At 45.6% G+C, this 14,247-nt stretch overlaps 2 protein-coding genes across 2 annotated transcripts; one reads left to right on the top strand and one right to left on the bottom strand.

Moving 5' to 3' along the window:
• Window positions 1–29: 29 nt before the first annotated feature.
• On the top strand, window positions 30–2,634 carry LOC134553029 (uncharacterized). Its single transcript, XM_063402253.1, has one exon. The coding sequence runs from the start codon at window positions 1,779–1,781 to the stop codon at window positions 2,517–2,519; it is 741 nt and encodes a 246-aa protein (XP_063258323.1). The 5' UTR covers window positions 30–1,778; the 3' UTR covers window positions 2,520–2,634.
• Window positions 2,635–5,452: 2,818 nt separating this feature from the next.
• IFT52 (intraflagellar transport 52) lies at window positions 5,453–14,162 on the bottom strand. The gene is made up of 13 exons (XM_063404657.1): window positions 13,904–14,162; window positions 12,949–13,036; window positions 12,551–12,680; window positions 11,782–11,857; window positions 11,623–11,694; window positions 11,165–11,291; window positions 10,501–10,587; window positions 10,150–10,218; window positions 9,275–9,429; window positions 8,179–8,266; window positions 6,939–7,047; window positions 6,316–6,461; window positions 5,453–5,767 (listed from the first exon to the last, which is right to left on the bottom strand). The coding sequence occupies exons 1-13, from the start codon at window positions 14,020–14,022 to the stop codon at window positions 5,720–5,722; spliced, it is 1,314 nt and encodes a 437-aa protein (XP_063260727.1). The 5' UTR covers window positions 14,023–14,162; the 3' UTR covers window positions 5,453–5,719.
• Between the last annotated feature and the right edge of the window lie 85 nt (window positions 14,163–14,247).

The raw sequence follows: 14,247 nt of genomic DNA, 5'->3' as shown, positions 1-14,247 counted from the left end.
CATCCCTACACCCACCCCAGACTCCTGCATCCATCCCTGCACACCCACATTCAGCCTTACATCCACCTTAGGACACCCACACCCATCGCTACACCCCCCCAGGACACCCGTATCCACCCTGGGACACTGCATCCAGCCCTGCATCAACCCAGGACTGCCGAGACTCCCCACATCCAACACAGCACCTTATTCGAGACCCCCCCACATCCATCCCCACAGTGATCCAAGACCCACCGCCTCCAGCCCTGCATTGATCCGAGTCCCTGCCTTGAACCTCCTCATCCACCCCTACACCGACCTGGGGCCCCTGGTACCCTCCTCATCCAGCCCTGCACTGACCCCGGGATCTCCCAGACCACTGGGATCCACCCCACTGACCCAGAACACTGCTTCACCCACCTGCACTGACCCATAGCTACTCATTCCCATCCTCAGCACCTCTGCATCCACCTCCACATGGACCTGGGACTCTCAGGACCCTCACACCCACCTGAAACTATTCATCCCCTTGACCCAGGACCCCCCATTTCCACCCTCAGGGCTCCCTACATTCACCCCTACACTGGCCTGGGACCCCCCCTAGCTGCAGCAGCCCCTACACAGGGTAGTAACATCACACATGTTACACAATCACAGAATATTCCAGGCTGGAAGGGACCCCCAAAGATCATCAAAGCCCAACTCCTGGCCTTGCCCAGGACAGCCACAACAATGCAGCCCTGTGCCTGAGAGCGCTGCCTAAATATTCCAACATACATCTCTTTATCATCAATGGATGATCTGTACATGTGAATATTCCTAACCAACAGCTCACAAAAAACAAGGCAAGATTTAAAATAAAGTGTCACCTTACTAAGGACTGACACTTCTACACTGACAGGAGAAACAACCCAGACCTTACAGACCAGAGAGTACATCTATCAGTCAACCATGGCCTACTTACTGTGCCCCTGTGCTTAAAAAGAGGCAAGCAGAAGCCCCTCCCTCTCCCAAACTACCTTAATTAGGAAATCAGCCTGTTAATTGATTACCAGAACTATAAAACTGCTGTAAGTAACACTAACAGTAAAGAGTCAAGAATATCAAGGGGTCTTTACAGGAAGGAGCTGAAGGTGAGTAGAAGTATTTATTTTCTTATTCCTTTATTTTTTAATATGCTAAGAGAAGAGGGCTGTAGTCTTTTTAAGGAACACTTCCTTTTTACAGTAATTGTAAATCCAGGAGATATTTATTATTGTTTAACATGCATTTAGAGCAAAGATGGGTTTGGCCCTTCCCTAGCCTACCCTAGTCCCTCAGGAAGGAGTTAATAGTGAGGGTTATCCAATATATGAGGCTAAAAGTAAGGAGAGGTGCCCTTCAACCTCTCCCATCTTAGCTAGAGCCTGGTTTTTGTGCCTCCTTTGCAAAGGAACTCAATTCTAGCTGAGGTTAGAGGCCCTCTGACTTTAGGAGTGAGGATAAAATGCCCTTATCCCCTGTACAAAGCTAAGAGTAGTGATATACAGGCTGAGGTAAAATAAATACAACTTCAGGGAGACTCCATGATGGCCTCTGAGCAACTAACAGGTTGTGGTGGAACTGTTCTACTGTAAAAGACAGGCTGGGTTCCCTCCTATGTGTCCTGGATCCTGCTCAGCCCCTTGCAAGGCTGAGACAGGATTTTCCCAAGAGTGGTCACACTACTGTAAGTCTGTAATCCATTGGTGAACAGGTTTATCCTGACAGGGTTATCCTGGTCTCTCTTTATAAGCCAGGGAGCTGTTGGATTCTGCACCATGATGTCCACCCAGAGGCACAGCACCAGCATTCTGACCAGAAAGGAAATCCTAGAAAAGGGGTTCTTGGCCAGCTCCTCCAGCCATAGCCATTCTTCTCCTGTTGTGAGTTATTACATGGATGCTAGCAGTGCTTCCAGACCTGACACTTGGGAGCTTCCCGTGGACTTGGACAGCACAGCAAGCGGCAGCTCTCTGTGTGTTGTCAAGCAGGCAGAGTCTCTGAGCAGCTGTGTGAAGACTGAGCTGCACAGCCTGACCCAGGGCGTCTCTGACCTCAGTCTTGTCTGCTTCTGCAAGGCCCACCGTGGCCAGGCCACCCTTGAGCTCTCTGGTTTGCCCTGTGAGCACCCTAGCAGAGATGGCTGCCTGGGGAATGTGGCATCACAGAACACCTCGACACCTTGCAAGAAAGACAAGCACTTCAAACTGCTGGAGACCCTGCCCTTCAAGAGCTCTGAGCTCCTAGGAGACAGCTCCGTGTCAGCACCCAGGTGGGACATCTCAGCAATAAAATCCTTTATGGATACCAGCATGTCCCTTGATGTGAGCACTGAGGAGTTCTGCTTACTGGGATGCTCCAAACCAGACACATCATCCCTGGAGACCCCTGTGGTGGTTCCTCTGGCTTGGCCTGGTGCCTTCAAGAAGCACCCCATGCTGATCCACAGGTCTGCCACCCAGGAGGCCCAGCCGAGTGACCCTGATGCTGTCCCTGTGTTTCTGCACCAGGCTCTGTGATGCTGTCCCTGTGTTTCTGCACCAGGCTCTGTGATGCTGTCCCTGTGTTTCTGCACCAGGCTCTGTGATGCTGCTGCCCCAGCTCAGGCTGGAGCTGCTGCGTTCCTGCCCCTCCTGCGAGGAGCAGGGATCCACACTGCAGCACAGAAGATGGAGCCAGTGGCTTGAGTGGTGACGGCAGCAGCTGGTGACAAGTTAATCTGCCCACCTGGGGTGACCCAGGCACTGGTGGGGGGGCTGATGATGGTACCCCCGAGAGCCGCATCTTTGCTGCCTCCTCTCCTATCCTTCTCTTTTGTATTAGCACAATAAAGATATGTCTCTCTGGTGGTGGTCTCTGACTCTCGCTGCCCTCCCGGCCTGATGCTGAGCCCCCTGAACACCCAGGGCCGGCCTCCGGTACCACCTCACAGGGCGCAGCCGCCTCCGGCACGGCCCGCGGCAGGGTCCTCCGAGGTGGCGGTGCCCCGGCGCCCCCCGCCCGCCCCCGTTACCTGGCAGCGGGGCCGGGGCGGGTCCCGGCGTGGAAGGGGTACCGGGACGCGGCTGCAGCCGCGGGGCCATGGCTGCGGGGCCGGCGCTGCCCGCCGGGAGCGCGGGTGGAGGCGCGCCCGGGGCCGCGGATCCCTCTCCTGGCGCAGCGGGAAAGCACAGCCTGGCAGCGGGGAGCGGCACCCGGGCTGGCCCCGTGCGGGGTGTCCCAGCACAGCCTGGCCCCGTGCGGGGTGTCCCGGCACAGCCTGGCCCCGTGCGGGGTGTCCCGGCACAGCCTGGCCCCGTGCGGGGTGTCCCGGCACAGCCTGGCCCCGTGCGGGGTGTCCCGGCACAGCCTGGCAGCAGGGAGCAGCACCCCGGCCTGGCACCGTGCGGGTGTCACTGCTCGGCCCCGCCGCGGGAATCCAGCGCCTGCCACTGCGCAGGGAAGATCTCCTCTGTCACGGCCAGCCCCTGCTCCGAGGGAAGGAAAAGAGCCCAGACCATCGCACCCACCCATTTGATTTTCATGCTCTTCTCTAAGATCTCACCCCACTCACACAATCCTGATTTTCCTCTCCTGTCTGTCTTTACAGCAAAGAAAGGGAGGAGGACATGTTAAAAACACTTTTCAGGACTTTTATGGTTTGCTGAATGACCAATGTACTGTCCCCTTCTTCTTTTAGGGGCAGATTAATGGCTCAGGTTGTGTGAGAGGACACAGACAAAAAGGGAAAGCAGCAAGAGCTGCTTGTAACCAAGTTTTGTGAACCACAGCAGTAATTCATTAATGTATAAACTCCCTCGCTAGCTGTGTGCCTAACCTGGCCCTGGCCTCGACTCCTGAAAGCACTCACCTACTTGTACTCCTTGGAAATTCTGCCAGTCAGCCATACATTTCACATGTATCACACTCCCATGACTAAAGCGTTCCTGGTTACAAAGTAAGTTTAATACTTCCAGAGGGCAAAGGGACAGCTTTGAGAGAGAGATGAGAGCTACATGTATTCTACACTAGTTAAAAAAAAAAAAAAAAAAAAATCCAGTGAAAAAATCTGTTCTTCAGCTGTCAGAGAGGCCTCAGAGACACCCAGAAAACCAGGGAGCTGCTTCTCTCCCCTGGCTTTTTTCTAAACCGTGTTACAACATCAGAACAGGTGACAAAACAACTCCAAAACAGGGCTGGGAAACAGAAAGTTATTTACAGTTTGAAGTATAAACACCCCAGAAGAGTACGAACCACAGCTATAATTAGCAAGAGGATCACTCAGGGGGTTGGTTCAGCTGCAGCCTGTGCTGGCTGACTGATCAGTATTGATACTGCACAGGAGAAGAGATTAAGCTTGTTGTGTAAATCTGTACTGGAATGTACAAAGTGCTCTGGGTGACAAACACAACCATGGCCTTAAAAGAAAAACAGAGGAAGAAATGAAAAATTTCCAACATGCTGCTGTGAAAATGGAAAGGCTGCAGTGGAGGAAGAGATACAACCACTTCTGCTAATGTTATATTGGCACATCTCAACTTGGCAGGATCTTTGCAGGGGCTCTGGGGCATCTCCTTTAGAAAAACTTGTGCCAAGGTGTTATGTTATGCATGAAGAAATGTAAAATAAAAAGATATTGGGGGGGGATAAAAAGATGAACAGATTTTTTACAAAAAGCAGCTTCTGATTTTAAAAACTCCAGCAGAACAAAGTAAAGCACAGAAGTCATGGAAGGCTAGAGTGGAGGAAGAATTTAACAATTTGAGGGTCAGACTGACAGCTGAAAAAGGCTTCATAATGCAATCTCAGCATGTTAATATAAAAACTCAGTCCTTGCAATAGGGGTGTGGTGTTGCTGATGTTGACAGATCTTTTCTTCTCATCACTGATCTCCTTGGCTCTATTTTTGCTGTGCATTGAGCTTCAACATTTCAGAGTCAATGAATTTAACCTGAATTTCCACTTCTGTGCATTACTGAAGTCACTACCTCAGGGAGTGGGCTAGATATCAAATAACTGGAAGTAAAAATATTCCTGAATTTCTGTGTGGTATCACAGTTTCTTATTAATGAACCATTAAATCTTAAGGTTTCATCCATGTGCTGTCCTCTCTTTTTAAAATTTGGTAGTTCCAGCCTGATATGAGGCAGCAATCTGCAACAATGTCTTTACTGCTTAATTTCAAATCCTCCCATCCCTTGGAAGAAATATTTTCTTTCTACAGTAGCAAACTCACCTCTCCTTAGTTCTCTTTGGCAGAGAGACAAAAGGAGGCAGCCTCAGGGTGATAAATTTATTTTCAGCAGCTCCCGTTAAAATTATGGCTCTATTTTTTTGTCCTTAGTTCACAAACCAAAATAACAACGCTTCTCACAGTGCAATTAAGGATTTCATGTACACCAGGAGAACCAACACTAAGACTCAGCTACAAGGAAATAAATGGTGGAGCCAGAAAGAAAGACCCAAAACACATTTTCTTGGTATATTATTTTTTTAATATATTAAAAAAATTACAGTTTCAATAAAGAAGTAGAAAAATAAGAAATTCTTTGGAAAGTGCTTGTGAAATACAAGCAGTTCCCCAGAAGGCATTAATTATCAGATCTACCATACATAAATGAGCCAAGCATCCAGTGAACTACTGAGACAGTCCCAACCAATACACTGAAAAGAGAGGCTTTAAAAATGGAAAAATGTATTTTCCCTACAAGGTCTATCTCAAACCAGGAAAAGCCAGGTCTCAGGTACCATTCTGGAATCCAGCTTCGCTTGGGTCAGTATCGTGTTCCTTAAGTGAGGGAAGAGGAAGAAAAGAAAAGAAAAATGAAGTTTTAACTGTAGTATTTTTGGCTTAACTAGTTCACATGTGAAACAGGCAATTCTTGTTAGCACAAACTGCTGCTCTGCCAACAGGCTCCAAACACACTTTGAAGCATGAAATCTGCTATGAAGAACTCTTTCAGCACAGCTGTACTTCAGTGCAGCTCCTGAGGAACAATGCTGGTGCCACCTCTGCGCTGCAGCACTGGCCAGAGCCATGAACACTCCTGAGGACTCCCTGCTCTCACTCTGCCATCAGTAATGAACTGGATTTAGCTGCAATTACAAACTTGTATGTACTAATCCCCCAATTAAAATAAATGAGAGACTTCATAAATTGAGCACTACATGTTTTATGGAGATTAACAGTCATAAATACTCTTCACTGGTCTCACTTATTGCACAGCTAATGTCTTACCTCACCTCTTGCCTGTGATAAATCCAGCAGCTACAATGACACACCACCCTCACTGCTGCTACTACCAACTACTCACTTGTAATTGTTATTAAAAATACCTGATTCAGTTTCTTAAACTCAACCACTTGGAAGAAGATGTGCTCCAGGATATATTTGGCATCTTGCTTGTCCTTTGGGAGCCCGCTGGTCACCCCCAGGATATCGCCGCATTTCCGCACGTAGAACTCCAGGTCATCGTCAGTGCCTGCAGCAGCAGCCAGGGGAGAAGGCAGGTGAGTCCCACACACACCTGGAGCAGCTGCCCAAAAACCTGCCCTGAATCTCCACTGCCATCCTGGGGGGTTCAGCCCCATAACCAAGCTCAGTGGACTGGCCATGATGTATCCCTGCAGCCAGCACCTGCTCATCTTTAGGTGTTTGGAATAATCTTAACATTCTAACTTCAAAGCATAAAAAAGGTGGGAAATTCACCAGCAAGGCTGCACAAAGATATTTATGCACAATATAGGAAACAGCAGGAAGCATGATAAAATGTCATGTAACAGACAAAATATAATGTCTTGGTACATAAACTCATGCTATCAATTGTCAAAGTTTCTTAGATCAGGGTAAGAGCAGTAGATTTTCCAAATAAGATCCATAATTTAAAATGAAATATAACTATTTTCCTCTAAAAAATTGGACTTTTTATATAAATGTGTAAGCAGTCTGCTCTACTTACATTTGTTTGTGATCTCTGCGAGACGTGCTTTCTCAGAGGAAAAGATTTCATCCAAGTCAAACAGTTCCAGAGCAGGAGGAGGCAATTCTCTGAAAGCAGGTGGAAAAACCTTGAAGAGAAAAAGCAGCATGGTTGATTGCCAAATATTTTTGTCACACTTTACAGATCACTAAGACAACAGTTTTGAACTTATACTGGACTTAAGACAACCTTTAAAAAGTCAAAAGCAATTCCAAAGCCACCAAACAAAGGGGTACCATTTGAAAATTCCATTTTTATGTTGTAAAAATAACTGAATATTCAAAAAGAGTTTAGACACATGTATGCCAGAATTATCACCCACCATCACAACTAGACATTTGTATTTGCAGTTTCAGCTTTGCTCCATGAGACCCAGGTGATGGCTGAGAGCTGAGGAACTAAATTTGCCCTAACAGCTCACCCTGAAAATATACTGAAATCAGTTCTGGTCACAGTAATTTCTGTCTCATGCAGGCATCGTTTATGTCACAAGTTGGCTTGGGTTTGTAAAAGGCAGTGAATGAGACACCACTTTCAGTTGCACTCCTGCAGCTCTAAAGGATCCCAGTAATGCTTTCTCAGGGGCCAGGGTAAAGAAGGATGGAACAATGATGATGAAATTCAGATACTCAGAGATTCCTGCCCTCTGAAATGAGTTTGACACCCCACAGCTTGTGTTGCTGCTGTCAGCCCAAACACAGCTGGTAGAAGTTTGATCAGCTCCTGCTGTAAAAGACCAATGCTCCACTTTCTGCTTCCCCTGAGGATGTGGGAGGTGGAGGCAGAGCAGGACAGACTGGCCCCTCCCTGGCAGCAGCACTTACACCACCACTGCTTTCTGGAACACCACATCCTGCCTCCACAGGGAAAGTGGATCCAGCACCTCGCAGGACTGGGAGCAGCTACTCAATCAAGGCTTATATTTCAAGGATTCTGTTCTGGTACCACAGACTACATTTTGAAGCTCTTTTAATAAATTAGAAGTGTAATCAAGTGCTCTTTCCTAAAAGATGGCCCCCACAGTGTAGTCAACTCCCAAGTGATTAATTATTACTACAGCATTTTTCACTACTTCTTTTACAGAACTATGGAAATGACACACAGAGGTTTGAATTAAATAAGAGACTCATTAAGGTTGGAACAGACATCCAAGATTATCAAGCCCAGCCTTCATGGAGAAGGGTTCTCCCTGTACTGAACAAGCAAGAAAATTACTCACAGCTGGCTGGAGGACAGGTAGTGGAGTCTCAAATTCAGGCTGAATGAGTTGGAGGGGTTCATGTTGCACATTCAGTTCTTCATAAGCTCTGCAGCACAGGAAAATGCAAAGTATGAGGGAAAAAATTATATCACATCTATTTCTACTGGCAGGCTATAGAGACGGATTTTTTGTGAACACACCAGCATCAAAATTTTGCACTGTAATAGAACAAACAAAAAGGGATGTCCATTTTATAAGGACCTCATTGAACTACAGATCAGTAATAAATAACTTCTACAGTGAGAAAATTAAAGTTGTGACAGAGGAAGATAATGATAGGTGGACATACAAGATGATAAAAAAACCCACAGCTTAATTCTACTATCTACTTTTAGCAGGATGAATGTGGATGGAGAAAAAGTGATCCAGCACATCACTAGCAGAACTGGGATTTCAGAGAAGTTTGTAAGGAAGTCAATAACCAAAAGTTATTTTTTAAAAAAACATTTGTTATGGGGTCAGAAGGAAGATCCTCCTGTGAATTCACAACTAGTGAAAATATAAGAAATACAGAGTGAGAAGAAAGAGTGTCCCCAGCAGAGTGGAGTTTCACGGAATCTCCGTAAAGCTGCCACTGTGCAATGTGTTCAGACATGCTCTGGGTAACAGGGGAGGTAGGATGGACAAAGCTGAGAGTGACACAAACTGGTAAAAGTGAGCAGCTGATAAACCTCAAAACACAATCACTGGGAGATGCCAAGGTGACTGAAATGCAGCTTTCAGTAAATGCTAGGTAATTAAAAAATGAGCAGCCCTTAGTTATGACTCCAGAAAGTGCCCAACTTCACTGCAGACAGTTCTCAAAATATCAGATCAATGAATTTCATGTAGTCAGAAAAAAAAAAGAGAAAAGGTAGCCAGAAACTACATCTAAGACAAGCAAGAGAAAACATAATAGCCACACTGTACAAATCTATCTTCTGGTACATCCACTTTCAAAATGCTGCCTACAGTTCAGTCCTTCCTGCTCATAAGGAGACACAGTTAAGAACAAACAGAAAATGCAGAACACCGAATGGAATAAATAAATAATAAGAAAATTACAGCTGCTGACTTGATAACTGAAGGGAGGCCAGATGTGTCCAGCTGATAAAGGGATGTATCAAACAGCTTTGTGAAGTCTCTTGGGTTCTCATCTCCTTCCTGCAGGCAGACTCGCAGCTGCTCGGAGAGCGCGGCCGTGTCTGGGAGCACGGTGTAGTCTGAAATCTGGACACACAGATACACACCCCTGTCACTTGAAATAGCCAACCCATTCCCACAGCCTCTTTCTATTTTATATCTCACCTAAAATCTCACTTAGAAGTAATTATTTCACTCTTTACCAGGTATGGCCCTTTGCAGTGCCTCTCACTAGTCCAGTAACTGTGTCAACTCAGCTGTAAAGCTCCCCAACACACAGATGTTTTGTTTTGATTTCTGTTAATTCTTTAAAATGAAAACAGCCAGCTTACTAATCAACTGTGCAAACTGTTGTTCTTTTATGCACACAGAGTATACAACTTAATCACATAAAGATATTTGCAAATAAAAACAGCATTTATATACAACTAAAACTGACATACAGGTTGATCCCCGCTCACATACAGAAAATCTGCCTTTCCCTCCTGCACATTCCCCTTGTCTGAGGGCTCAGAGTGAAGTGCAAACTCATTACACTGGAGCAGTCCATCTCAGAAACACAGGCAAACTGGAAAGAGACTTTCACCAATTTTATCTGATAATGAATAGCAACCTGAGGCAGAGTGGTACCATTAATTTTTACACCTGAGCCATCTGTCTGCTCAATCCTAGGCCATGAATAAAGGTTCTGCAACAACAGCAGCACACATCTTGCTGTTAAACCCTCTGTGCCAAACACAAGGTGTGCCAAGACCAGTGCTGCCACACCCCACTGCTCTGTACCTCCTTGTGATGGAGCTCTCTTACCTCGGGGTCCTCCATATGCTTCAGGTTTAAGTGGATGTCTGATGTTGTGAGCCACTGGAAAAGCACATCCTGGGGAAGGACAAAGCTCAATTATTTTCAGAAGGATCCAAGTAATCTCATACTATGCTGAAATATTCGTATTAAATAACATAACATGGAAAAGATTAAAAATAAGTTAATAAATCAAAGAATATCTCTTAGTATTGGCTTAGAAGCCTCATACTGAATCAATTTCATAGTTGTCTTGCTCTAAAATGAAGCTGAGCCTGGAGTGCTTTGCAAATGTTGTGAAGATCTAACAGGATGTTTTTAAAGAAAAACAAGGACAACTCACAAAATACTCCAACTTACCATGATCTTACCATTTTCTTCTTTATCTAAATATTGGTCATTGAACATGTGGGAAGATCCCAGTGCTGCCATCTTTCCACCTTTACTCTACCAACAAAGAATACAATATAGCAAAAAATCCTTCCAAATCACAGTTTTAGAGGAAATTGTTATTGCATTGCATTACTTGTCTACATAGTAAAAAACTGTGTTAACTTGTTCACATTCATTTAGAATATCAATCCTGTGCTTGTAACTCTTTACTACTACATTTCTGAATTTATTTTTATAAATTAACAAGGCTGGGTGAGTAAGACAACATATGAACAATCTACTGGTTCCAAGGTGAGAGGTTCATTTTAATTCAATATGCTGTACTTGCAGAGCTAAGGATAATCTTATTTAATAAATTATTACTAAAACAGTGGAAAAACCCCCAAAACTTTAAAGAACTGAAGACATCCACAAGTCAACCAAAAAATATGTAATCTTTGCTGACCATATCATTAATTCTCCTCTGAACTCCATGGAATGAAGTTGACCACAAAGTCAGGAGTCACTGGGCTCATCTGGAGTTTGCAGATGCATCAAAAACTGAGGTGGGTTTGTAAGTATCCCTAAAAGATGCACTCCCAATTCCTGTGTGGGGCAGGGGGAATGCAGGGAGGGCCCAGGCAGCTCATACCTCATGCTGATAGAAAGCCAGGACAGGCCTGTTGAGCGGGAAGCAGACAGAGCCCGTGGACAGAATTGCCACTGCTGGCCTCATCACGTTCAGCGTGGCTCCAAAAGGATAAACAAAGGTGAGAGCTCTGCAGGAAATACAGAAATTCCATAAGCAACTGCGTGCACCAGGCAGGCTGCACAGATTCACAGAACTCAAACTGAAACCCACAGACTAGAGGCAAAAAAGATCTGGTCATGAAAACTCCCTTCCAAACCTATCCCTCCTGCTCCTTCAGCAGTTATCAAGCTTTACTAAACAGATTCTCCTTTGCACATATAACCTAAGAAGCATAAGAACATAAGAAATGCATTAGAAAAGCTCACCATAAGCACAGTGTACTGCTGCTAATCAAAAACCTGCCAATTCTGAGGTGTTCTGCATATTTTCACACCAGCTTCCTCAGAGAAAACACTTACTGAGAGTCATTGCCCCTTCCATCTTCATCTGTTGTCTCAAGCACTGTTTTCTTTGCAGCTTCACTGAATACCCTAGGAGATATTGAAAAACAAACCTTACTGAAAACAATCCAGATTGTGAGAGTTTACTGTGAAGATTCCCATACTCCAAATATTTACCTGTTCAAAACTCCATCAGAGATTAGTGCTTCCTTTGGGTGGTGGTACTTGTAATACACATTTCGTACCACAGCATCTTGAAAAAAGAAAAAAAGCAAAGAAATTTACATCTTAGCTGATCAGTGTGTTAGCTTTAGCAAAGAAAAATTACTTTAGCTCTTGGATTCCCTGGGTGTTTGCTTCTATCACCACAAAGCTGGCATTTGGCTACCACAAGAATTGGAATCAGCCTTCATTATTGTTTCCTTTTGGACAGAATAGATTTAGGATAGGAATATGTTTGCAAATTCAAATAAAAATACAAAAATTTAAGCACATCACCATCTTCTGCAAAGCAAAAGAGACAAAAAGGTGATCCTGTTAAAACAGCCTGTATCAACTTTTACAACTCTATTTTTTAATACATCTTCCAAACATTTGATGAATTGAATCCTATTGATGTAAAAAAAAAGGCATAGGCTAGGAAAGCCACCAAAGACCCCAAATATTTTATATACAATGAGACACACTTGCCTTGGGTTGCAGGGTTTTTTTCCCACATTGGCAGCACAAAACTAATGAAGGATATTTTATTGATCTTCTAAAGAAAAGTGCCACTTCTTATTCAGGGTGTGCATTAAGTGAGTCAATCCTTTAAAATGTGTGGAAAATGTTTTAAATTAAGGGCTTTTTAATCAAGAAATTTCCCTAGAATTTTTTAAGTAAATTCAAACTAACAGCTACAGCAAAGGAATGGAAATGGCTAAGTTGTAGCCGTGAGTCCCATTACCATTATTGAAAATGATCCCATATTCTTCTAACAAAAAGTTAATATTTGTGCCATTCCGGGACTCTCCACCTTCTCTCAGCATCACCAGGATGGCCCCACCATCCTCCAGGAATTTCTTCAGAGCAGAAAACTAGAAATCAACAAAGATCCAGGAAAAAAACAAAACAAAACATACATGAGAAGCTAAACACAAAACTGCATGAAGTTATATTGACATGAGGGGAGAGAAATTATTTTGACTGCTTGCATTTAACTTGATCCTATAAGAAAAAAGTTCAAATTCCAATTTATATGAATTCATTTAAAGCAGCATTACAGCAAAGTCTTCTGTCTTATTCTTTTCTACTTAAGCAAATTTTAAAACATAATTAACTTGAAAACAATTATTGACTTCTTACCTCATCAGCACTGAACTTCTCTCTTGGTCCTGCTGTAATCCACAATTTCACCCCGAAAAGTCTCTCAGATGTGATCTCATCTTTTAAGCTATGAATAGATTAATAAAGACATGCATAATTCTTGGATATAATCCTGAACCACAACTTTTTCCTTTTATTTTTTTTATAAAGGACTGCCAAATGAACACAAAGCAAATCACTTCAGTCACTTCGCATCCTTTTATCTGGGTTTAAAGTTGACAACTTGAGCAAAAATAATCCTTACAAATGTCAACCAGCTAAATAGCAGCACTCCTCTGACAAGGCGCTGTGGCAGACCCAGAACTGCTGCAAGCTGTCACAGCTGCTATTAAACTTTGCACCTGAGGAGCTTCTTATAATTTGTCTTTTCCTTCTTTTTGGTCTGGCCACATTTCATAGAACAAGATGAGTTGGAAGGCACTCACTGGGATCACGGAGCCCAGCACAGACACCCCAAAATCCCACCCTGTTCATCCCTGGCAGCGCTGTCCAAAGGCTCCTGGAGCTCTGGCAGCCTCGGGGCCGTGCCCATTCCCTGGGGAGCCTGGGCAGTGCCAGCACCCTCTGGGGAAGAACCTTGCCCTGATATTCTCTCCCAAACAGCTCCATGCTGTGCCATTTTGCAGCAGTCAGATAAACAGCACCACCTACGAAATCCTTGTTCTTTTTCTGTCCCAAACTCCAAATCGAGACAGACACAAATCTGCACGAGGAGTTTCGTCCTTACACCTCGCACTCCATCCCCTCCACAGGTGAGCTGCAGCTCCGAAGAACCACGCACAGCATCCCACAGCGGCAGCAGATGCAACAGGGCGCAACCAAGGCGAGAGAGCGCCCTCAGCTCATCAGACACATCCCCGAAGGCCTCTCGGGTACCAACGCGGACCACGCAGCCCCGCCGGGGCCTCCCCGCGCCCCGAGAGCCGCCCCTCACCTCTGCACCTTCCAGCTGCCGCGCAGCCTCCTCCGCAGGGCCTTGTAGCCGCCGGCCGGCGTGAAGCTCTCGCCCTTGGAGGCGTTGAACACTATGGCATTGCGCGGGCCGCTCTCCATAGGCTCCCCCGGGGCAGCCGGAGGGCTCTGGGGAGCAGCGGGCAGGGGCCAGCGCCCCGGCCGCCCGCGGGTCCCCGCCGTGTCCCCGCCGTGCCGCCGTCACCACGCGCGCCCTAGCAACGCTCCCACGGACGCATGCGCGGGTGGTGTTCCCCCCCCCCCCCGAGGGCAGAGGTCGCCGCAGTGGTTCGCTCCACGCCCCGCCAAGGAAAGGGGCGGGGCGGT

This window comes from Prinia subflava, chromosome 8, assembly GCF_021018805.1.
Source record: "Prinia subflava isolate CZ2003 ecotype Zambia chromosome 8, Cam_Psub_1.2, whole genome shotgun sequence".
In the NCBI taxonomy this organism is placed as follows: Eukaryota; Metazoa; Chordata; class Aves; order Passeriformes; family Cisticolidae; genus Prinia; species Prinia subflava.
The sequence above is the reverse complement of the archived record's forward strand: the minus strand, read 5'-3'. Positions and strand labels throughout refer to the sequence as shown.